The 25,654-nt window shown below is 47.1% G+C and overlaps 1 protein-coding gene across 8 annotated transcripts in view; it reads left to right on the top strand.

Moving 5' to 3' along the window:
* PHC2 (polyhomeotic homolog 2) overlaps window positions 1–25,654 on the top strand; it is a 115,897-nt gene that overhangs the window by 42,448 nt on the left and 47,795 nt on the right. For 4 of the 8 annotated variants that reach the window (XM_017884514.1, XM_017884513.1, XM_017884515.1 and 1 more), the window contains 5 exons: window positions 19,156–19,383; window positions 22,294–22,452; window positions 23,582–23,659; window positions 24,079–24,243; window positions 24,501–24,740. In XM_017884514.1, the coding sequence (XP_017740003.1) occupies window positions 19,210–19,383; window positions 22,294–22,452; window positions 23,582–23,659; window positions 24,079–24,243; window positions 24,501–24,740 (816 nt within the window). In that variant the 5' untranslated portion in view covers window positions 19,156–19,209. Of the gene's footprint in view, window positions 1–1,151; window positions 1,286–19,155; window positions 19,384–22,293; window positions 22,453–23,581; window positions 23,660–24,078; window positions 24,244–24,500; window positions 24,741–25,654 lie in introns of those variants that run through there. The other 4 variants (XM_017884518.1, XM_017884516.1, XM_017884520.1 and 1 more) reach the window with 2 other exon arrangements.

Below are 25,654 nucleotides of genomic sequence, written 5' to 3'. Positions count from 1 at the left end.
TGAATGTCAGAGGTTGGAGAGCTGTTACCACTTCCTGTAACGATTAGAGTATAATTACCTCTTGTCTTACAAGTATGTAAAACTCCAAATCAGTAGGATAGGGATTTTGAATTGGTTTTCCATTCCTGATGGTGACGTGGGCTGATCCATCTCTTCATTGTCCCCATGTAACCCACAACACATCTTTGCAAGACTGCTAGGTAGAGTTGGTATTAAGAGAACAGTGAAGAGCTGTGCAGCAGCTGAGGTCATAGTTTATTCTTGCCTTCATTGGCTCTGGATTACTGAGCATCGAGTCAATAACAACAATGACAGTAAAAGCAACCTACCTTCCGAAGCCTGGCCTGCTCACTCTGAGGAGACAGGCTCGGAGACTGTCTTCTCAGTCCACTTCATATGGTTCTGGTCCACACAGACTGCACTGGTCCCTGAGCACAGAAAGTTGGTGTGTGTGGCTCCTGACAAGATTTACATCAAATACTCAGAACTTGTTGGAAAAAAAAAAAAAGGTCTTATAAGTGATATGGCTTCTCTCATTGTTTTGTTCAACCATTTAAATGAGGATTTTCCAGTCAGCACCAGGAAGAATGCACTTGAGGCCAGCATGGACACAGATGAGGCTTCTAAATCAGGGTAGACGTGCCAGGCTTTAGCTCATTTCTAAACAGGAAGGCTGAGGATTCTCCTTCACACCCTCCCAGACAACTACTGAGCATGCAGCATGCATTATTTGCCTTCCTAGGAAGGTAGGGTTTTCAGAGTATTCGAGGTTGCTCTGGGCGCCAGTTATCAGTGATAACTAACAAAGATCCAGGGAGAATGATGGCTGCTAACGAGCTTCTTTTCAAGTTTATGGCCTCCCTGAGTGTCTGTCTGTGGAACTCTCATGCTTTTGTAAGGGGGTACAGGATAGAGGGGACAAGGGAAGAGATCAGATGGCCTGCTATCTGAAGCATGTGCCTGGCTTCAATAATCCCCTTTTGGGTTGGTTTATTCTGTAATGTGTCCCCTGAGAAGACAGACTAAGCAGCCTGGGTTACCCTGCAATTTCTCCAAACTATTTGCATGAAATACTGCAGGCAAAAAGCCCAGCCCCTGATTGGCTGTTGCTAGGTAACAACATAATCATCAGGAAATTAGGCTGTCCTTTTTTTTTTTTTTCCCCAACACGGAGTATGTGTGTGATTGCAGTGTTGTGCAGGAAGAGAGAGGGAGTGGAACAAAGACAGATAAATGGGATGATCTTGAAGGCGGGGACACCACAGCCACAAACCTGCATCCCACGGTAGGACAATCTGCTTTGGGTTGGGCTCTTTACTCAGTCAAACCAATATTGGTACATTTTCTTTTTTATAACAATGGCAAAGCTAGGAGGGCCCTGCAGACAGCAGGAACAGGAGCTATAATAGAAGCAACTTTTAGATTTGAAGTGCTTTTTAGAAGCAAGAGGTAATATTTAATATGTGGGAATGACTCTAGTGAAGTGAATAAATGAGTGTGTCTGGAGAATGTATATAGGCAGGTAAGAATCCATTAGTATGGCCGTAGAGCACCTGCAAGGAACAGAACATGAGAATGCGCATGTGAATGAGGCGTGACAGAAAAAACAAGCATGCTTTAGGATAGGAAAGGAAGCCCATAAACTGAAGTTTAGAACTGTGTCTCTTATGACTCCGCCAGTGTTTAGCATGTGGTCCTCATGTTAGAACCTCATAGACTAGACAGGTGGATGAAGAGGCAGCAGTCTAAAGAGAGCATTTGTGTATGTGCATGTGTGTGTGTGTGTGCACGCATGTGTGCACACAGCTGAAGCACCTAGTTCATTTTCAAGATTGTGTCCTGAATAACAGTGTGCAGAGCCCTGACAAGTACACGCCACACCTGGATGCTTCCACTGGGCAATGAATATCCATGAGACCCTGAGCACTTTCCTTTCCCTCTGTGCTAGCCCCAGGTGGCTTTCTCGCCTCTAACCTCCCTTATCTTGCCTTCCTTTTGAGTTCCCTAGCAATGACCCTGCCCTTACACTAGAGCCTCAGTTGCAATACAGCATACTTCATTGGCTTGCTACAACCCCAGCCAAGTTAATTGCCTTTTGCCATTCATTGTCTGCCAGATTAACGACTCCTTGTGTGTCTGGTTACCCATCGCCTCCTCTGAGATTCCTCTGTGTACTCTCTCTGGCTTGTCTTTCCCTTCTTCCGTCTCCTCAGCTCAACCTCTTTGAGCATCACATCTGAATTTTTGGAAGCTATTTAATTTAAATGATAAGATAGGAGCATTGCCTTTTTTTTTTTTTTTTTTTTTTGCCCGATCAAAGGGAATACTACTAGGCATGATGCAGAGGGGACCATTTTGTAGGAGTGGTAAAAAATATGCAAATGTATCAGAAGCAAGACAGAGTATGTGCCAATAACCAAGAATCAGAAGAAAAGATCTTTCCGAGCATGCAGTCCCCTACAGCGATTTGCTGTCTCCAATGGGTGAGCCTAACAAGGCTCAAATCTCCTGCCCTGAAGGAAAAAAGTCATCATTAACGTACAGTGGCTCAAATCCCTTTTCTGAGTACATGTTCTAAATGGAATGAACTTGATGCCCTGCAAAGCCTTTAGGACTTGAAATGCAGATCATCTTCCTCTTCTGTCTCCAGTGGTGACTTTCATTACCTTTTAGTTCTCAAACATTAAAATAGAGAACAATCTCTCTTTCACTTCTGCTTCCCCACCATTCTCCAAGACAGTGGTTCTCAAAGTGTGGTCCCGGTACCAGCAGCCTCAGAAGTCAGGGGATGGGTGGGGCCCAGCAATCTGTTTTAACAAACCCTCCAGGTGATTTTGATATATGCTCAAGTCTGAGAACCACTGTGGACCTGAAAATTTGCATTTTTAATAAGATCTCACTCTGGAAATCTCTGCTCTAAGAATAGAAAAGATGGCACAATGTGTGATGAGCATGATCTCATTCCACTTAGAAAGCCCCTCCCTGTTTCCAAAGTCCCAGTCAAACCCGTCTTTAAAGATCCACCCCACATGAAACTTTAGCTGATGCAAGTGAAAGTTATCACTTGACAGCTGACTGCATTTCAGGAGTGCACAAACTAAGGGCCAAATCCAGGCCACAGCGTGTTTATGTAAGGCCCTCAAACTAAGAATAGTATTTGCATTTGTTTAATGGTTGAAGGGAGTGAGGAACTGAAGAAGAATATGCAGCAGAGACCATATGTGGTCCACCAGGCCTAACCTAGATACTCTACAAGGCCTAACTAGATACTTTACAGAGAAAAAAAAATGCTGACTCCTGTTATATTTATTTGTGTACTTTTCTTATGTTTCCTCTTAAACTGTTAACTTCTTAAAAACAGAGTCAATATCTGAGTCATGTTTGTATTGCATTCAGTCCCAAATATATAGTAATTGTTCAGTAAATATGGGAAGGGGCGGATGGTGGTGGTTGGACAGCTGACAAGTGTTGTGGGAATCCAAAAGAGATGGACTTTTATACTTGACCACTTTGTGGCTGTCCTATCCTTAAAATAAGAACAATGTTTTTCTCCACCTTAAGTAGATGATGGGCATCCAGAAGTTCATACTAATGGAATTTACTCCAGTAACTAAAATGGTGAAAAGCAGTTGGGAGCTGCCCTGCAGCTTGAAAAACAAGATTAGTATTGAAAAAGTCCATAAATGGATAAATTAAAATAAGCAAAAGCTTAAAATTTCAGGTGGATTTCTGATGTCCAGTAAAAAGTGTTCATGTAATTATATACTACCATGGTTAAAAGAGCCCCTAGTGGTGATGCTGCACGAATTCCACCTGCCCCGTGGTTGCCCAGCCTCTGCTTCAACACCTCCACCGACTAGGAACTTGCTTCCTCACAGCCAGCCCCACTCTACTTTTTAAACAGCTCCAGTTGTTAAGAAGCACTTTTTTTCTATTCAGTTGAAATCTATCTTCTTATAATTTCCACCCTGTAGTCCTAGTTCTGCATACTTTAATTTCAAAATTAGCTACCTACATTTTATAAATATGATAAAAGAAGTAGGGTAGAGTTATGCTTGACTGGAAAGAATGGGAGGTTGAGGGGAGCCTATTTGGATAAGGGAAAATTTAGATAGCTTTCCCCTGCAAATAGGGAACAGGTTAGAAATACAAGAAGCTAAAAGCCAAGATGTATGTTAACAGAGGAAAGGCAAACTTATGAGTATAAAATGGAATAGAACATTCCAAATATGGCAGGAAACAAAAGGTCGGTGGTCACAGTAGATCACAGGCTGACCACAGATGTGCATGCTATGTTTCTGCTTGAAAGGAATGTTAATAGCAATTAAAGGCTATTATTTGAGGCAAATGAGAGTAAGGAGGCCCCAGAGCTAGGTCCAGGGGACTCTGGAATTGCTTTGTGATTCCAGAGCTATGAAACAGCTGCCAGGACAAGTTGCCAGGGCAGAAGCAAGCAGGAGGAAGTGTCCTGGGAAGGGCTGAACCCTCTAAGTGGTGGCTAGGCCAAAGCAAAGAGGCCTTCAAAAGGGAACTGTCCCAAAGAAGATGGAGGAAAGGAGTGGAGAAAGGAAGCTAGAAGTTCAAGTTATACTCCTGTTTATAATGTAATGTAGGCTTCAGATTAATCCAAACACCCTGAGAACTGATGAAGCATTGCATGAACAATATCCCCAAGAATAATGTGTATTGAACGTTCACTACTCTGGATTTCTAAAATGCTTTTACTGCACAGAGCTTGGAGTTGCGTGGGGGATTGAATCTAGTAATAGCAATCACCAACTAGCTTCTAGTCTCTCTCGCTCCCCCCACACCCTGCCACACACCCACTGCATGCACAACCCGTGGCTTACGTCTGTCCTGGTTGTCACTTCTTCCAGCTTCATCTGTAGATGAGGGTTTATTTATTTATTTATTTATTTATTTATTTATTTATTAACAAGAACATTTCTTGGACTTGAGAGGACCTGGGCTTTTGGGAGCCTGGTGGAAAGTTTATGCCCAAGCCAGGACTAAGAGTGTAGTCAAAAATTGTAAGGGATTAAAAGCCCATGTTTGAGAATCTTCCCTTCTCCACATTCAAGGCACTCCCACATTACAACCTGGACACGAGCTCCAGATTCAGACTCTGTTGGTTTATGCCACTTCATAGTTTTATGATCTTAGAAAAGTTACTTTACCTCTCAGAACCTGTTGCCTCATGTACTGCTCTAAAGCAATGCTGGAAGGATTAATCAGGCAGAGGAGAGTTGATCATGATTGAATGATGCCCATCCGTGCTGCACATGGTGCTAGGTGCTTTCTTTCTATGTATTTTTTAGGTGCTTGCATTTTCTTATTTAGTTTTCCCAATAACTCTTCATAATTGCTGTCATTGGGCCGGGCGCACTGGCTCATGCCTGTAATCCCAGCACTTTGGGAGGCTGAGGCAGGTGGATCACCTGAGGTCAGGAGCCCGAGACCAGCCTGGCCAACGTGGTGAAACTCTGTCTCTATTAAAAAGGCAAAAAATTAGCTGGGCACGGTGGCGCATGCCTGTAATCCCAGCTACTTGTGAGGCTGAGGCAGGAGAATCACTTGAACCCAGGAGGCGGAGGTTGCAGTGAGCCAAGATCACACCATTGCACTCTAACCCGGACAGCAAGAGCAAAACTCCATCTCAAAAAAAAAAAAAAAAAAAAAAAATTGCTGTCATCAGCACTATTTCACAGATGAGGAAACCGAGGCCTGTAGAGGTTAAGTAACCTGTCTCAGGTCTTCTAGCTGGGGCAGAGACAGGAATTGAGACAGTTTTCTCCAACTATGAAGTTCCTCCTCTTTCTTATAAATTATGATGCCTCCCTGAGCCTATGCCTAGCATGTGGTGGGCATTCAGGAAAGGTGGGCATTCTCTATCCCCTCTCTCCTGTGGGACAGTTGTTTTTGTTTTGTACTACTTTTCAATTAAATAATTGCAAATGATTTTGTAAACATTGCTAACAGGACCAGCCTTATGTGTAGATAATATATGTTGAAATACTTACGAACAGGAAAGGCCTACAAATGTTAGACATGCCCCAATTATTACTCAGAGTGTGATTTCGGGGATACCAGGCAGGGCCTGAGAGAGTTCTAGTTGACACGTTTGCCTTAGATTGACGCTGCAGCGGGAGATGACTCTTGTGAGACAGGCTAGTAAACAGAAGGCTATGGGAGCCAACTGAACTTCGTAAGATCTGACTGGCCCACAGAGGCCTGGACTGGAATAAGCATGAGTAATTCTGCCTCTTGTGCATGGACTTTGAAACCTTTGTTTCCAATCCTACACCTGCCATTTGCTAGCTCTGGGGCTCCGATAAGTTACAGGGCCTCTATGAACCTCAATTGTCTTGTGAGAAAAATGAGGAAGTAATCTCTGTACCAGAGAGTGGTTGTGAGGAATAAATGAGATCATGTCCCTGAGTGAGCAATAAATGGCAAGAATTATTATCATTTACCAGTGGCTGGCCTGAGAACACTGGCCTCCTAATGGATAAAAGACCATCTACATACCTAATTAAGGCCCTTGTGATGGGAGACACCCCATCTATGCCTGGCAGTCTCTCTTCAGAATATATCAAAGTGCTTAAAGCCCCATTCCCTTAGTCTCCTTATAGGGGATGTAAAGGGAAACTCCAAGGGAGGCAGGCTGTATCCTTGGAAGAAGCTCTAGGGGGAGCATGCTCAGATCTTCACATGAAAACAGGGCACCCAGTACAGTCACTGCTTCTCTAGGGCACTCTCAATGCCAGTGTTCATGAAAGTTAGCAAAATCCTTGACCCCAGTGTCACAATTAAGTGGTACCTCTAGGGCCACTGGTAGGGCTAAGATACAGCCCAATTTCAAGGGTGGAAGAAGAGAAAAAGGTCAGTAAAAAATTTCTAGGTAAGTGTTTAGGCCCTTGAACTTTATTCTGAAAGCCTGATAATTAGCCATTTCCCATGATCCCTGTGTTGGCCTAGTCATACTTGTCAGGACATAGCAGTGGCAGAATGGCCAGCGTACTACGGTTTAACCATCAGGTCAGTTCAAGGCTGAGCAGGAGCAGCAGAAAGTGGCCAGCTCTAGAAATAGCAGCCGTGTGTATGTGTATGTGCACATGCGCATGTGTGCTGCGTGTGTGTGTGTGTGCTTTGTATGTGTGCAGGGTGTGTGCACACTGTGTGTGATGTGTGTGTACACTGCTGTGTGCTTTGTGTATGTGCTATGTGCATTTTGTGTGTGTGTGCACTGTGTGTGTGCACTGTATGCTGTGTGCGTGCTATGTGCACCATGTGTGCCTGTTGTATGTGTGCTATGTGCTTTTAATATGTACACTTTGAGTGTCTGTGCTGTGTGTGTGTGCTCCGTGGGGAGGTTTAGTATGGAGAGATTTTCTTTTTAAGATGAGTTCTCACTATGTTGCCCTGGCTGGTCGTGAACTCCTGTGCTCAAGCAGTCTTCCCATCTCAGTTTGGATAGCAGGGATTACAGGTGTGCATCACCACACCCAGCTTGGAGAGATTTTTGTAGAGGTCTTTTTTTTTTTTTTGAGAAAGAGTCTCACTCTGTCACCCAGGCTGGAGTACAATGGCACAGTCTCGGCTCACTGCAACCTTCGCCTCCTGGGTTCAAGTGATTTTCCTGCGTCAGCCTCATGAGTAGCTGGGATGATTACAGGTGCCTGCTACCACAGCTGGCTAATTTTTGTATTTTTAGTAGAGACGGGGTTTCACTATGTTGGCCAGGCTGGTCTTGAACTCCTGACCTCGTGATCCGCCCGCCTTGGCCTCCCAAAATGCTGAGATTACAAGCGCGAGCCACCACACCTGGCCAGGGGTCTTTTTTTTATAGCAGTCTTTTTTGTGGCCTTGGCTACTGAGATTTCTATGTACAAATCCCCAAAATGCATACCATTATGAAGGCTAAACAAGGAAGAGCTGACTGAGATTATAGCATTAAAAAAATTTACTCTGGGCCCAGAGCAGTGGCTCACGCCTGTAATCCCAGCACTTTGGGAGGCCGAGGCAGGTGGATCACCTGAGGCCAGGAGTTCAAAACCAGCCTGGCCAACATAGTGAAACACCGTCTCTACTAAAAGTACAAAAATCAGCTGGATGTGGTGGTGCAGGCCTGTAATCCCAGCTACTCAGGAGGCTGAGGCAGGAGAATTGCATGAACCTGGGAGACAGAGGTTGCAGTGAGCCGAGATCACGCCACTGCACTCCAGCCTGGGTGACACGAGACTCTGTCTCAAAAAAAAAAAAAAAAAAAATTTACTCTGTTACTAGATGCAAAAAAGTAACTAGAACTGAGAACACTTTGCTGACTATAACTGGCTTGGAGAGTGATCTTATTACAGGTCTCTATTGCCCACAGGGCCTGAGACTAGTAGGTCTCAAAATATAACCCGAGACTAGCTGGTCTCAAAATCTAACTGAGTTTATTGAAGGAAATTATAGTATCTTTTTTCTCTGAGGGAAAAAAATGTCACCTTCTATCCTACCTTAATATACTGTCTTTGTAATCCATGCTTAAGCTGTGCTGGATGTTTTAAATGCATTGTTTTACCTATTATTTAAAACCAATGAAGTCTGCACTCTTGTCCATTTTACAGAAGAGGCAAATGAGGCGCAGAGAGGTTAAGTAACTTGGCCAGGGTTGCATTCCTGTATGTAAACCCTGCCCTGGCAATGTTTGCTCATTTTTATGGAGTAGAACGCCTCTCTCCTTTTCTAAACCCTCTCTCACGATACTTTGCGTTTGTGATTTTTGTTTCTGAAATGCTTTCTCCTATCTATGTTGTTTCATTTTCCAGAAGCTCTGGGAGGTCGGGGTGAGGTATTACCATCTCCACATAATGCTGCTGCCTAGCTCCCACCTAGTCAACGTATGGCTGGGTCTAGTCCTGGCCTTCCGGCCAGGACCATCTACATCTGCTCTTTGCAGTGACCACAGTCCCGTACCCATCGCTCCAACACCACTCATCTTTCATTTTCCCCTCCCACTCCATTCCCAAATCAAAATTTACCTGTCCTGGGCCCTATTGAGAATAGCCATCTGGACACACAAATTTGAGTAAAGGTGCTAATGGCTACTAATAGTTTCAAAGGTCCCTTCTCGGATAACATGGTATTTCCACAGCGTGCTTCAATATCTTAACCTCAGGTTCCTCATCAGGAGGTGAAGAGCTTCCCAAAGAGCTTCAAGCTTTATTCATTCCTCATTTAATAAAATCTTACTGTTGCTGGCTCAGCACCATGTTAGGCATTAGGAATCTAAAACTAATGGAATCACTGCCTAGTGAATAAAATCAGCTGTCCTGCCATGCTATTAAAGTTCAGCAGAAGGCACCAAATCCAGGCTGGGGTACAAAAAGGAAGTCCCTAGGAGGAGCAGACGTTACAACTGAACTGCAAAGGGTAAATGCGCTCCGGCCAGGGAGATGGGGAGTGAGGGGCCTGGGGAGTGGCCCAGGCAGAGGGAAAGGTCTGGGCAAGGGATGAGACAGCATGTGACTAATTCTGGAATCGGCTGTGTGGGCCACGTGGTAGGCAATGAAGCTAGAGAGAAACAGGAAGATCCCTAAACTGAGTGCTGCCAAGATTGTCTTCTTTCCATGCGGAGGTATTTTGAGGCTTCAGCAGGGAAGAAACTATGTTTGGTAACTCTTCCCATCTCAAATTCTAGTCCCTTTTAGCAGGGACTTCATTATGACCATCTTAGGGCATCAATGGTGACTGTCCCTTTTAAATCTCATATTCAAATTGCCCCTTAAAGCAGTGGCTCTCATACTTCATAGGCATCAGAATCTCCCAGAAGGCTGTGAGAACACAGGCTGCTGAGCCCCACTCCCAGAATTTCTGATTCCATAGGTCTGAAGTGGCGCCTGAAAATTTGCATTTTTGGAGAGTTGCCAAGGGACCACATTTTTGAGAAGCCTTGCCTTAGAGTATGCAAAGCCGTTATATTAACTGTTTTTAATGCCTTTGCACCCTTTTTTTTACCGTTAGTTTCAGTTGACCTTTTTAGGCTGGTCAGGTTGAGTATTAGGCAGCATAATAGTTCCCTAAGGCCGCCTTAACAGATTACCACAAACTAGGTGGCTTAAAACAACACAAATGTATCGTGTTACCGTTCTGGAGGCTGGAAGTATGAAATCCAGGTGTCGGCAGGGCCATGCTCCCCCTGAAGTCCTTTCTCGCCTCTTCCTAGCTTCTGGTGACTGCAGGTGTTCTTTGGCTGGTGGCAGCATAGCTCCTTTCTCTGCCTCCATCTTCACATGGCTGGCTTCTCCCCGTGTGTGCCTGTGTCTTCACATGGCATTCATTTATAAGGACACGACTTGTATTTGATTAGGGGCCCATAGAAGACACAGAATGTATTTTGCCCTGCCTTACAGCAGTGAGTACAGAGCTGCCCGAGTCTAGATGAACTCATCCATCCCCTGTCCCCAAGCACTCAGCGTCTGCACAATGTAGCTTTCACTGTACATCCCTTCCAAAGGACAGCAAATCCTTCTTTTTCCTCCTCATATTCTTCAGCCAACCAGCACTAGCTTGTAATAGAAATCCTTGATATAACCTGCCTTTTATAAATTAGGAAGAAAACAGTAAGGTTTCAAAAAGAGTTTATTCATTTAAATTTATAGTGTTTTGCTTCACAATGAAATCATTCTATTTGGATTGCTAGGACTATATGACCAGCTTCAATTCATCATCCTTCACTTCTATTTTCGTTGGCCTTCATTTACTTACTTTGGTTTCTAGAGACACTAAAGGTGGCAACATGCAGAGGACAGGGATGAGGGAGGGACCTTTTGAGACAGTTTGAGCTGCATCCATTTGGACTGCTCCCAGTGAGTCAGTGCTTCAGACTGGAACAAATCAGGACACTTACATTCATGCAGCTGGGAGGTGCAAGAGGCCTTCCCCAGGCCCCCTAAGTCTAGGGAGTCTGAATCTTCTGTTGTTACTGCCTTATGCCTCTGGCGGAGAGGCAACCAGAGAGGAGAAGCAGAGCCACAGCAAAGGAATACATTCACCCATCTCTTCAGACTCTCCGTACCAAGCCGCCACATGATAATACCAGCAGCCACGATGGGACTGACTAGACTTCTCATTTCCTGCCCAGCTCTGATACCATTAGGAAAAACCTCACCCTGCCTTACCCCAGGGCTTTAGGCTAGATTTGGAGAGTGGTTTTCAGTATCCTTCCCCTCTGCTTTCCCGGAACCTCTGTCACAGCTGTAATCCACAGCAAATGGATTTCCCTGACACTGGGGACAAAGGCCTAGTGTTTCGTAGACTTGGCGGCTCCTGGGAGGACAGAACAATCAGCGTTTCTCCAGCTGCTGGTCTCAGGCCCTGTGGGCAGCAGAGACCTGTAATAAGATCACTATCCAAGCCAGTTATAGTCCGCACATCATTCAAAGTGGCCCCTTGCGGTTAGGAGCGGAGAAGTGACTGAAATAGGAATCATAGCCCTTCAGAGCGGGGACTTACACAAAACCACACAGTGAGTGGGAACCCAGAGAAAAACAGACTTCTAGCTCTGGATGTTAGCCATTAATGAGATTTGGCTGTGATTTATAATGGGAGTCCACAGGGATGGGTGGCCTTGGGGAAGAAATAAGGAACTAGTTAGAAGGAAGAGAAGGGAAGAATAAGAGTAGGAATTCAAAGGAAATTGAAAAGGGGTGGGTAGAATGCTGAAAGCCTAGATACTGTGAAAGTTTAAGGATTCAGATTTTCTAATGTAGGTCACCAGAGGGAAGGATGTAAGGAGAGTCCACAGATGCCTCAGTAGCCCTCACTGAGACTCAAAAATGCCTCCGCTACTCCCCAGCAACCAGAACTTTGAGCGGAAGGAAGGTGGGAGGGGGAAGATATGAAAGCTCTGGTTCAAAAGGGGAACTGTGGGAAAAAAAGTTTTAAAGCTGTTATATGGGTCCACACTTCCTAATTGTGTTTCCTTCCAACTCAAGTTCCCTTCAACTAGGAGAGCAATAATAAAGTGACATATGGCAGGACCCTAGCTTCTGCTTTCTCTGCAGGGCAAGCTTCACCTCTCTCATTGATAAGTTGCTACCACCATGCGGGCAGGAGGTTTCCTGAGGTGCCTTCCATGGCACTGGATGAGAATCAGGGGAGCCATATCACCCCAAGTCACTTACCTCCCCCACACTGGGTCTCCATTCTTGCAAGGGAAAAACAAGGGAAATGATGGTAATGTTTGATTTCTCACACTGGTTGATGGGTACACATGCATATTACCCTTTATATATACATTACATACAGAGAATATTTTGTAAGTATAAATGGACATTAATTAACAATTAGGGAATTACATTCAGAGATCTCAGTTTGTTTTCAACTGAAAATCAAGTATGCTTTGACATGGACTTTGCCCAGTGTGGTTGAAATAATGGCTCAACCTGTAATCCCAGCACTTTGGGAGGCCGAGACGGGCGGATCACGAGGTCAGGAGATTGAGACCATCCTGGCTAACACGGTGAAACCCCGTCTCTAGTAAAAAAAAAAATACAAAAGCTAGCCGGGCGAGGTGGCGGGCGCCTGTAGTCCCAGCTACTCGGGAGGCTGAGGCAGGAGAATGGCGTAAACCCAGGAGGCGGAGCTTGCAGTGAGCTGAGATCCGGCCACTGCACTCCAGCCCAGGGGAAAGAGCGAGACTCCGTCTCAAAAAAAAAAAAAAAAAAAAAAAAAAAAAATGGCTCAAGGTGAAGTTGCAGAGAGTATCACGGGAAGCACTCTGATTTTGGAGTCAGACCTGGTTTTGAATCCCAGTTCTGTAATGACCTTACATAAATTGCTTAGATATATTTCTCATTGACAAAATTGGGATAATCATACCCACACCATAAGGGAAGTTGTAGCATCTGTGATAGTGCCCACAGTAGTGCTTACAAGTAGTAAGTGCTCAATAAATAATCACTATTATTAGTATAGACACCATTGATGGAAGGTACTGAAGTGAAATCACAGCTGGTTGATGTTTTAAACTAGTTGGTGAGAAATTTGTGGACGAGGTAGAGATTAAGCTTTCAGATGAGGAGTGGGATGGAATATGGTGCATTTCAAGCAATTTTATTCAACAAACATCTATGGAATGAAGCACAAGGTATTATGGGAAAATATGACATAATCCCACCCCCAAGTGAATCACTTTCTTGTAAGGCTACGTTGTAAGTGCTAGGAGAGAGGCAGTCACAGAGTGCTCTGGGAGCAGCCATCCAGCTGGATGACTTAAATGAAGACATTGGAACCTAATTTGAAGGAAGCAAGAGGAGAAGGGTTGAGGGGGTTGCATTCAGTGCATATGTCGCAAGACAGACTCAAGAGTTTTGAAGATCTAAGGAGCTGGTTGCGTGAAAAATTGAAGGAAGGCATTTCAAGGGAGGGGAATAGTGTGAGTGAAACCACAGCAGTAAAAACCACAGAGGTAGGAAGTAGCAAGGCACCCAAATTCCAAACGACCTGGGCACCTTGGTCATAATGCTGAGACCAGAGACAGTGGAAGTGTGGAAAATGAGGCCAGGAGGGCAAAATGGGTCAGATAATGGAGGGTTTCACATACTACATGGAGCAGCTTGGGGGCTGGGGCCACTGGGCGGGCCCGAGAACAGGGGTAATTCAATACATGATGCAGGGACAAATGGATATTCACATACCAAACATGGAATAACATATGACCCAGAGATTTCACTGCTAGGTTACACCCAACAGAATAGAAGCAGGGACTCAAACAGTCCGTGGCATATAACCCTTATATTGCCATGTTCATTCCATTGCAATATTATTCACAGTAGCCAAAAGGTGGAAACCACCCAAGCGTTCATCAGCAGATGAACAAACACAATGTGGTGTGTATGTAGGTATCCAATGGAATACTATTCAGCTATCAAAGGGAAAGAAATTCTCATACATGCTACAACATGAATGAACTTTGAAAACATTATGTTAAGTGAAACAAGTCAGACACAAAAGGACAAATATTGTCTGCTTCCACTTGAATGAGCTATCTAGAACAGGCAAATTCATAGAGAATGAAAGTAGATTAGGCTGGGTGCGGTGGCTCAAGCCTGTAATCCCAGCACTTTGGGAGGCCAAGACGGGCGGATCACGAGGTCAGGAGATCGAGACCATCCTGGCTAACACGGTGAAACTCCGTCTCTACTAAAAAAAAAATACAAAAAACTAGCCGGGCGAGGTGGCGGGCGCCTGTAGTCCCAGCTACTCAGGAGGCTGAGGCAGGAGAATGGTGTGAACCTGGGAGGCGGAGCTTGCAGTGAGCTGAGATCCAGCCACTGCACTCCAGCCTGGGCGATAGAGCGAGACTCCGTCTCCAAAAAAAAAAAAGAAAGTAGATTAGAGGTTAGGGGATAGGCAGGGGACAAGGGGCACTGAGTGAGGAGTTATTGCTTAATGGTTATAGAGTTTCTGTTTTGGGTAATGAGAAAGTTCTGGGAATAGATGGTAGTGATGATTGCACAACAGTGTGAGTGTAGTTAATGGTACTGATTTGCACACTTAAAATCTAGTCATATTCTGACCTTTCTTCCTCTATCCTTTACATGAGTATTTGAGAGAGAGAGCAGTCAAGAGAGTGAGAGAGCACACTCAAAAGACAGCCACAGCTATCAAAAGCGTGAGCTAGAACAGAGGGGCAAGCTGGGGACAGAGAGCAACACAAGCATGCGCTATCCAGGGAGTAAGAGAGAGTGTGTGTGTGAATTAAAGAGACAGACCTGCTGATCAAGCCTGGGATGGCAGATGCTCAGAGAGGGGGAGACCACAAGCGACAGGAAGGATGCGGCCACTTGGGCAGAGCCACGGGAGCCAGAAGCAGGAGGGAAACTGGTCAAGGCGAACAACCCGGAGGCAGCAAGAAGGTCAAGAGTGGGGGGAGACCAGCTCATTAGAGGTGGAAATAGACTACCATGTCTGGATCATCCACGGCGGGGCAATGAGGGCAGAGCGGAGCAAGGTGAGGGTGAGGCACGTGCTTGTATTCAAGAGAGCCAAGGTCATAAGTGAGGGGGTCGGAGGGGTGAGCACACTAGAGGATGGCCCCACCCAGATGAGCAGCTCTGAGAAATCAGTTTGGTGAAAGGAGCCGTGGGCCACAGGTGCTGAGAGAGGGCAGGCGACCCAGGGGAGGGAATTAGTGGGCAAAACAGGGACGTGGGGCAAGTCCAAAGCTACTGTCACAGAAAAGACACGGAGGTTGGTGGGGTGGTAAGCGGAGGGAAGGGGGAATGGTGGGGGGTGGCGGGGGATGGTGGGGGGCAGGGGCGGGCATTGTGGGCAGGGGGAGTTGGGGTAGTGGTGGGGGGCGTGCGTGGGGGAGGTGGGGTGGGAAAGGGCAAAGCCCCTAGAACTGGGAGCAGAGAAGAGAGAAGAAAGGAATGGCATGCTTGCCCGCAGGAGGAGGAGACAGGCGACAAGAGTGTGAGAAGTGTACTGTGCCCATGTGCCCAGGTTGCTGCAGTAAGTCTCTCTCCCCTGCATGGGGAGCAGTGGCTGTCCTGGCCTGTACAGTTTTTCTGTAAAGGAATGCTATGCTCCCTCAATAATTTTGTCTTATTTCTTAACAAGATTTGAGTGTACACTCTCCACAGTGTCTGCCCTAGCTGCTGCAAAAGGAAAAAAGAAATAGAAATTATAACCCTCAAACTGAGCAGTATTGGGGAGATAGCAACAGGATATTAATGATGACTTTGGCTCTTTGTGCTAATCATGCTCTTATTAATTTGAAAAATTATGTTTTCTCCCCGCTTAAATGGGTATACTCTACAAGCAGAGAACTGAATGTCTGTGATAGGATGATAAATAAATATTATTTTTCCATTTAGGAGGAATGGATAGAAGGAACAGACTCTACACAGCTTCTGTTCTAGCTCATGCTTTTGATAGCTGTGGCTGTCTTTCAAGCGCACTTTCTCACTCTCTTGATTGCTCTCAATCACGTAAAGGATAGAGGAGGGAAGGTCAGAATATGATTAGATTTTAAGTGTGCAATTCAGTATGATTAACTACACTCACAGAAATAGAACTGAGACTTGATCATCCAGGATGTAGATTATTCTACCCTCTTAATTTGCTGTGGTTGCTGCCCTATTTTCCCATTTTATTTTTTATATTTATAAGTACTCCAGTTGAGATTTTCTAGTGTGGAATGAAAAGCAAGAAATGAAACCCAATTCTGGCCAACATTTGGGAAAAGGGAGGTGAGACTTTGAACTAAGAGAAGATGTTGGGATTCTATGGGGTAGTCTGTGTTTGAATGGAACTCTCATTTACTGATTTGTTGCTTGATGATCTTTATAATTTCAATTGCACCTCATCTTTACAATTAGTTTTTCAGTTTCTGTGAGATCAGGAATTATACCTTCTACCACTTTTTACACAGCCTAATTTTCCCTCCCTAGAACATAAGATAAAGTGGATTTTGACAGCGCCAAGGCATAGGAAGTGCTTGTTGACTTTGCCGCTTCATTGATTCCTGCATCATCATCATTATCATAAGCATCCTTAGCAAGTCAGCAGCCATAATAAGGCCCAGCACTTAGTGCAGCTCAGGACAAAGGGAATTAATTTATGGACAAGCACCTTGCCCTATGGCAGTAAAAGCAGACATATGAACATAAGGAAAAATCACTGCTTGAAGAGTAAGGTCAAGAGTGCAGCTTGCAGGCTGCTACACTGCCTTGGAAATCATAAGCAGCTTGCTGCCGGCCACCTGAGAGGGCCTGGGGTTTCCAGACTCCCAACATTCCTGTCTTTTAGCCTTTACCCACACTTTTTTCAGCCCACAATGAAATTTCCCCAGTCTGAAGAAGGCAGCCTGAGAAATGATAACCCTGAAACTGAGCAGTATTGGGGAGATAACAGCAGGATAGTAATGATTACTTTGGCTCTTTGCACTAATCATGCTCTCATTAGTATGAAAAATTGTATTTTCTTCACCTATTAAATTGGTATACTCTACAAGCAGATGATTGAATGTCTGTGATGGCATGACAAACACATATTATTTTTCCATGTAGGAAGGAATGGGTAGAAGGAACAGCCTCCACACAGAAATGAGGATGTTTAAGAAGAGCATGGAAAAAGAAAAAAGGAGGAACTTAAACTCAGATCTGGGTGTGCCTCTCCCACCACCCTTCCCTTCTTTCCCAACCCCTCTCCACTGCCAAGCACACAGCCTCAAGGGAAGGTGCAATTTCCAGTTCTGTATTCAGACCATAGGATGGGCCCTGAAAGAATTTCTGGCCCTCCTTACTGACTGGGATAGGAGGTTCCAGAAGGCTCTGCCAGTTCTGTCTCAGGAGAGGCCTGATCTATTGGATCCGGGCAGTGTGAACCAGGCCACAAGAGCCAGTGCTTACAGAGCACGCAGGATATGCTTGGCATTCTGCTGAGCACCCTACATCATCACTTTTCTTTATGTTCACCACAGCCCATATCCTATCACATCTAATTAAGAAACAGGTCAGACAGGTGTGACATGCCAGGATTTCCTAGCTAGCAAGTGGCAGAGCCAGGACAAAGCCAAGTCTTTCTGATTCCACAACCTGAGATTTTAACCAAATTGGTCAGTATGGTACCCTCTTGAGCGTTAGATCCAGAGGGCACTCAGTAAGTGCATACCTAATAAAGATGGAGACCTCAAACACACTTGAGCTCTTCGGGCTTTGCAAACTAAACTAAATAAACACCTCAGTTTATTGGACTGCCTTCTGATGTACCTCTTTCTCTTATTCTATTCTCTATAGATTTCTTTTTTTTTTTTTTTTTTTTTTAAGACGAAGTCTCACTCTGTCACCAGGCTGGAGTGCAGTGGTGTGATCTCAGCTCACTGCAACCTCCGCCTCCCAGGTTCAAGTGATTCTCCTACCTCAGTCTCCCAAGTAGCTGGAACTACAGGCGCATGCCACCACGCCCAACTAATTTTTGTATTTTTTGTAGAGATGGGGTTTCACCATGTTGGCCAGGATGGTCTTAATCTCTTGACCTCGTGATCCGCCCACCTTAGCCTCCCAAAGTGCTGGGATTACAGGTGTGAGCCACCACACCCAGCCTTCTCTGTAGATTTTTAATCCTACTGCTTTCACTAGGTGGCTGTATAAATATGGACAAATAATAAATTCTCCGATGTTCAGTGTCCCCACCCCAAAGATGAAAAGGCTGATAGGGTGAGAGGTGATCCCTGAGATCATTGCTAGGGAGAACGTTATAGGAAGTCTGTCTCCTAGTTTTGCCTCCTCCGGCAGAATGAACAGGTCACAGGCTTTAGAATCAGCCAGACCTGATTTCAAATGTCAGTCAGTGAACCGAGTCTGCCCTGTGTCCTTCTGAGGGCACGTGTGTCTAAAGACCTCAGTTCCCAAGTGGCCGGGCGCGGTGGCTCATGCGTATAATCCCGGCACTTTGGAAGGTCAAGGCAGGCAGATCACTTGAGATCAGGAGTTCAAGACCAGCCTGGCCAACATGGCGAAACCCTGTCTCTACTAAAAATACAAAAATTAGCTGGGCATGTGGCGGTTGCCTGTAATCCCAACTACTCAGGAGGCTGAGGCACGAGAATCACTTGAACCCAGGAGATGGAGATTGCAGTGAGCCAAGATCGCACCACTGCACTCCAGCCTGAGTGATAAAGTGAAACTCCAGTCTCAAAAAACAGAGACCTCAGTTCCCAAGTGGCCCCACCACAGACTGTTTGGAAAGCTGATGTATATACTGCATAGTCGTCACTTGGTATCCACAGAGGACTGGTTCCAGGAATCCCCTTGGATGCCAAAATTCATGGAAGCTCAAGTCCCTAATATAAAGCGGCATAATATTTGTATATAACTGACCCACATCCTCCTATATACTTTAAACCATCTCTAGATTACTTGTAATACCTCATACAATGTAAATGCTATGCAAATAGTTGTTACACTGTATTGGTTAGGGAATAATGACAAGAAAAAGTGTACATGTTCAGTACAGACACCGTGTTTCTTGAATATTTTTGATCCGTGGTTGGTTGAATCCATGGATGTGAAAACCACGGATACAAAAGGCCGACTCTGTGAGCATTCTCTATCTAGTAAGTGTCTGTCAAACCATTCACTTCTGCCTCTTCCCTCCTAGCATCTGCCTGCCCTTGTGCCATCCGAGCGCCCTGACTGCGCCACACTGCAGGCCATGGAGAATGAGCTGCCAGTCCCTCATACATCTAGCAGTGCCTGTGCCACCAGCAGTACCAGCGGGGCCAGTAGCAGCAGTGGCTGCAACAACAGCAGCAGTGGTGGAAGTGGCCGCCCCACTGGGCCCCAGATTTCTGTGTACAGTGGTATTCCAGACCGGCAGACCGTGCAGGTAAGATTGTAATTGATCTGACAATTATACTCCTTAATCATCTCCAGAGCTAGCAAAGAGGAGGTGTTGGCATGGTCTGGTGGGATAATCTAGATGTGGACTCTAGAACGGGCATATGGGAGTGAGTTCGTAGATACACATTTATGTATTGTTACAGGGGGTGAAGGATGCAAAATGGCCCAACCAGGGAGTTTGGAGGACACGTGTGTGAAAATGTAAAGGGCAGACAAGTAACAATAACAAATAATACATGATCAAGAGCTGCTCAGCCGCAACCTAGACCTACTCTCTAAATGACCATTGTCCGGTGAAGAACAGATCTCAGTTTTTCAAAGACCAAAACCAAAAGAACCCCAAATAATCCTTTGTCATTGCAGCTTTTTACCTTCTCCCCTAAAGCAGCAGTTGGCAAGTGTCATCCACAAGGCCTTCCAGGTGGCAGCTCACTGCTCCTAAATGCAGTCAGGGCCATGCACTACCATCTGCTGTGTGCCTGACACGGTACTAAGCATTTTGCACACTTATCATTTTGGTTATTATTAGGCACAATTCTGTAGTTGAGAAAACTGGGGCTCAGAGAAGGTAATAACTTGTCCAAGGTCATTCAGGTAAAGACAAAAAAATTGAAGCTAACTCTCCCCAGACCTGTGTTCTTAATCACTACAATGGTTTTTTTTTTGAGATTCCCGGATAATACAGGCAGAAAAGAGAGACCACAGCTGAGAAGTGTTTACTCGCAGTGACTTTGCTATTACAGTTTGGGTATACTAGAAAAGTGACCTCATCCTGCTTTGAACTTAGGCCCAGATAAGGGAACAGGGGAGAACCCACAGCAGACAGTAAGAGGGCCTGAAAACCCGAGTTAAAGAAGATGCCATCAGATACCCTAGACTCTTCCCTCTCCCAGTTATTTCCACCTTGTGCTTAGTGAATCCATGTTTCTTGCCCCTACCCTTGCCCCCAACCCCAGCGCCCGGCCCTGGCCCATCATGCATGAGGACTTTATCTCTGATTTCTAGCCACAGCATTCGGATGTACCCACTCCTGCCATTCATTACAATTCTAGGCAAAAGGGGGTCTGGGGTTCTGCTCTGGCGAGTGGAATCACCCAAGGTTCATGCAGAACCATTCTGGGCTCCTCCTGTCTCCCTTCGTTGACATCCTCTTATGAGGAAGGGTCACAGGATCTCAACTACGCGGGCTGGACTGCTGGGGAGGTCACTTTCAGGAGTCTAATAGAAAGGCCTAGGCAAAGGGAATACAGACAAATAATTCTGGGAGAGCAGGAGGGAAAAAGAATAGAGTTAAAATAAAACAGGATCTCGGAGAGGGGTGTTCACATCAGAGGAGTGGAATCTGGGGGCAGCATGTGGAAGAGTTGGGATGGGGATGTCTGGGGAGACACCAGAGCCCACGGAGGATCTGCTATAATAACAGGCTGTTTTTACAGAACCCCAAATCTGAGCCAGAGGCTGTTTTGTCCTAGAGCTGTCAGCCCTAGAAGTCACACCAACCTGGGGAAAGCCTGACCTGACCCTGGGCCCCATCCTGGCAAGGCTTGCTCGCCAAGATGGGGCCCACGGTCAGGAGCTACCTGTGGCCAGGGATTCAGCAGAGGTAAGGGTAGAAAATAGGGAGAAGCCTGGTCAAGGCCACTGCAAGGCATCAACTGGGAAGAGATGACAGGAGGGTGACCAGTGGGAGAAGGGAGGAGAAATGTCTCTGGGACTCATGGGAAGAAGTCAGAGGATCTTAGGGCTGGGGAAAGGCACTCGCTGTTCTTTGTTCCTGGGGATGGGGAGGATCAAAGGACAGCCTTTTGTCCTTTCCAGGAGATTGGCCAATCCCATCAGGAAAGAAGGAATAAGCAGTACAGTCAGGGAATGGGAGACAGAAGCTAAAAAGAGGGAATGATGGAGAGAAAGAGAGAGGGAGGGAAAGAATAAAAGGGGGCCGGGCACAGTGGCTCATGCCTGTAATCCCAGCACTTTGGGAGGCTGAGGCGGGCAGATCACCTGAGATCAGGAGTTCAAGACCAGCCTGACCAACATGGTAAAACCCTGTCTCTACTAAAAATACAAAAAAATTAGCCAGGCGTGGTGGCAGGCACCTGTAATTCCAGCTCCTTGGGAGGCTGAGGCAGGAGAATCACTTGAACCTGGGAGGTAGAGGTTGCACCACTGCACTCCAGCCTGGGCAACAAGAGCAAAACTCCATCTCAAAAAATAAAAATAAAAAAAGAATAAAAGGGGAGTGTGCTGTCCCTGTAACACTGGTCTGCTCTGCAAGACCCAGGCAACCTTCCTCTAAGGGATTGATGGGACTCTGAGAAGCTGTGGGCCTGGGGAGCAGCCCCAAGTCTGCCTTACAGCCCCAGCCTCAAGGAGAAGGCGTTGCCTCCATCTAAGTTTTCCTGTGGCTGGCTGTTGCTGAAGCTGGAGTAGGCCCCCTGCTGACTTTGCTCTTCCCTCCACCCCCATTCTTTTCCTTGCCTTATTGAGCTTCACCCTCATCTGAGGCTGCAGAGTGACAGAGGGAGAGGAGTGCCTGACAAGCCTGGTGGAGACCCTTCTATCTCCCTGAGCCTCCCTCACTGCCCAAGAGTTGGTTAAAGCAATGGTGTGTGCTCTGATTCTCCTCACCAAGTCGGATGATGCAGGAGCAGGCCGTGCTGGGGAGGAGCTGCAGAGACAGGCAAGATAGATAGGGTTAGACTTGATGAAGAAGCTCTGTGAACAGCTGTCCTCCCACTGTTCTAGAGAGTGGCCACAACTGGCTATGGTGGTGGTCACAGATCTTGGCGTCTCCTGAGCAGTTACAGAGGCCTGGGGTAGGCAAGGCATTACTGCCAAAGGGGTATTCTGTGTGGCAGCTGCCAGCCTGGCTCTTCTCCCTCCTCCCTCTTCTCAGGTGATCCAGCAGGCCCTACACAGACAGCCCAGCACGGCCGCTCAGTACCTGCAGCAGATGTATGCTGCCCAACAGCAGCACCTCATGCTGCAGACTGCAGCGCTCCAGCAGCAGCACCTCAGCAGCGCCCAGCTCCAGAGCCTGGCGGCCGTGCAGCAGGTGAGATTTGGGAAGGACCTCAAGGCTGGTGCCAGGTGTCCTGGTTGTGGAAGCGAAAGGGAGAGGAAGCAGGCACCGCACCCATGCTTCACATCCTTCTCTTACTACAACCTAAAGAAGTCCTTGTGATGCGGGTACTACTGTCATTATCTCCTTTTAGCAGGTGAAGGACAGGGCCCTGGGTCATGCAGCTAGTGAGTGGAGTGGCGGAATGCTAGCCCAGGGAAGAAGTGCCAGGGATCCCCTCTCCTAACCACCTTACCGCAGGTCTAGGGAAAGGACTGTGGGTTCCAGGGAAGCATTCATGAACGAAGGGCACTGCCTATTTATCTTGTCTGCCCGTTGTTGCTGTCTCTCCTCCTTAGCTAAGAACACATTTATTATCCATTTAGAAAAACATTTTATGTACCTTCTGTGTGCAAAGTTTATATCAGGCACTGGGTATACTGAGCACCCTGTCTTCTTGGCACTTCTAATGGGAGACAGCAAGTAAACAGGAACCAAAATAGCCAAGGAAACAAAATATTTAAATCTCTAAGTTATAATAAGCACCATGAAAGAGAAGAACAGATTGCTCTGACCGAAGGGCAAAGTGGACGGCCTTGCATTGCATGGTCAGGAAAGGCCTATCTGCTGGAATAACACTGGAGCTGACACTTGAAGGATGAGAAGCTGGCCACAGGGAGAAGGGCAGCTTGGACACTATCGCTCATGTCTGCAAATTCTCTGTGTGGGGGTGGTGGCTGCGTGTGATGATGGTGGCCGGGCATGATGGCGGTGGCCGGGGGTGTGGCGGTGGCCGGGCGTGATGGCGGTGGCCGGGCGTGATGGTGGTGGAGCGGAGGGCTCCACACATCGAAGGCCGTGGCCTAATAGTTGGAGTGCTCAGTGGCGGTGCCTTGCCTTATTCAGTCCTCTCAGCAATCCTATCAGGCAGGTACTGTTACCATCCTCACCTATTCACAGAGGAGGCGGGATACTTGCTGTGGGCTACACAGAGGCAGGTTGGGGGCTGACCTCCAGAGGCTGTTCTCCTTAACACCATCCTGCAGTACCTCCTGTGGATGATGAGAGCCCAGGAGTGACTGGGGGAGGTCTAGGACTCTAAGAGGAGTTTGTTCTTTCCTAGGCAAGCCTGGTAGCCAACAGACAAGGAAGCACTTCAGGCAGCAATGTGTCTGCACAGGCCCCGGCCCAGTCATCTTCGGTGAGTAGAATGGGAGAGCAGCAGCAGAGTCCACAGCCCCAGGACCAAAATGCCCAAGTTCCCAGACCCAATTATGGTGAATCTGTGGCTATGTAACATCACGGCTGGAATCTATTGCTCCTGCCGGGAAGAAAAAGAAAAGGACATGTCTCTTACTGACCTTTAGGTTAGTAACTTCCTGTCATCCTCCCAATGTCAGGGCTCTCTGTGGATAGCTCAGTTCTCCCAACATCGGATCCCCCTGCAGCTCTGCACCAAGGTCAGAGGTGGGGCAGGACTGGGGGATGCTCCAAGGCCAAGGACCACAGATGGTCCTGAAGGAGGCTGAATAAACCAAGGGGCAGAAGAGGGGGGAGAAAGAAATGGATGAGGGGGACACAGTTCACCAACAGAACCTCCTGTCTCCTACCGCACATCAGATCAACCTGGCAGCCTCCCCAGCAGCAGCCCAGCTCCTCAACCGGGCCCAGAGCGTGAACTCTGCAGCAGCCTCAGGCATCGCTCAGCAGGCTGTGCTCTTGGGCAACACATCTTCCCCAGCCCTGACTGCGAGCCAAGCACAGATGTATCTGAGGGCGCAGATGGTGAGTACCCATGGCTAGGGCCATGGCTCAGGGGCACCAGGACAGAGGCAGAGAAGCTGGAAGCTGGGAGCTGGGAGCTGGAGAAGGGTGGGGAGGAAGCACTAGGGGCAGGGGAAGGAGATAAGGGGTGGGATAAAGAAGGGGGCCTGGAAGGCTGAGTGGAAGCTTTGGTACAGCCTCGAGGAGTCACGAAGGGTGGGGCTCCAGGCTGAAACAGAGAAAGTTACCTGCAATGCCACCTTTCCTTCACCTCCTAGAGTGAAACAGAAGTGTCCCCTTATCAGAAACTCCTCAAAATTAATCAGGATGGGCAGAGTGGTTCATGCCAGGTGGTCCTGGACACCCAGACATCCATGTGCTTGACAGAAATGGGGTCTTCCCCTTCCCACCATCCTTACAAGGACTGGCCACCTCTAAGTCAAGGGCCCAAGATGTTTTCCAGCTTCAGCGTGCCTCCATTGCCCTCCCAGCTGGGCCCCATTCTAATCAGAGGCCAGGTGAGCTTGTTTGGGCAGGATGTCCTCAGGATAGCACCAGTTCTTTCCTTTGTACCTGTCCCTGAGGGGTGCAAAAGTCCTTAAGAGCCTACCAAGTCCCTAAGATTTAGGAGAATGCCCTGGGAAAATGGCAGCATACTCCCTGGGTGGCAATAGCATGCAGCCTCAGCTAGGGCTCAGTCACCGTGGGTCGTGTCTCATACCTCCCATTCTGAAGTCTGCTCCTTCGGGCCCTTGACACACTATCCCGAAGGTAACACAGTCCCACCCCTCTCTTTGCTCTTATGGCCAGGATGTAACCTTTGGAGCTTGTCTGGTCGTGGTCCCACACATTTGCTCTTGGCTCCGAGTTCATCATTTGAAGCCCATCTCCATCCCCAGGGAACAGCCTCTTAGGCACAAGGCATGAAATAGACTTCCATCTCCTAGGGAACTGGACAGACACACTGTGATGCTGCTGCCCAAAGCTGACTGTGTCTGCAGGTTTCTTGTCCCTGTGTTCTACTCCACTGGGGTTGTGACGCCTGCCTGTCTGCCTCCCTCCCCAGAGCAGGGCATACACCCACAGAGGAACAAGCACAGCTGCGCTATCGCAGAGTTCTAGGGACAGCACCCTGTCAAGGCACCAGCACATCCACACTGACGCAGAGCTAGACTCCCACGGAGGTCGAGGTGTCATGCAGAGAACACCGTAGATCCTGCACCCCACAGGATGGGATTCAGACACGAGGACAGCTCCAGGCAGTCCGCTTCCTCTGCCGTTGTTGTCTCCAGGCCCCTCTGAACCTAACTTTGACTAGAAAATGACCAAAAGGATACATCGAACTTGATCCCCTGGAGGGCAGTCTCATCGTGGCTCAGGCCTGGGTTCAGCAGTGGGTTAGACCTGCAAGGTGGTCCTAGGGCATCCATCT

The sequence above is a fragment of the Rhinopithecus bieti genome, unplaced genomic scaffold (genome assembly GCF_001698545.2).
Source record: "Rhinopithecus bieti isolate Rb0 unplaced genomic scaffold, ASM169854v2 scaffold_13029, whole genome shotgun sequence".
Lineage (NCBI taxonomy): Eukaryota > Metazoa > Chordata > Mammalia > Primates > Cercopithecidae > Rhinopithecus > Rhinopithecus bieti.
Note: the sequence above shows the minus strand (reverse complement) of the source record. Positions and strands in the feature narration are given on the sequence as shown.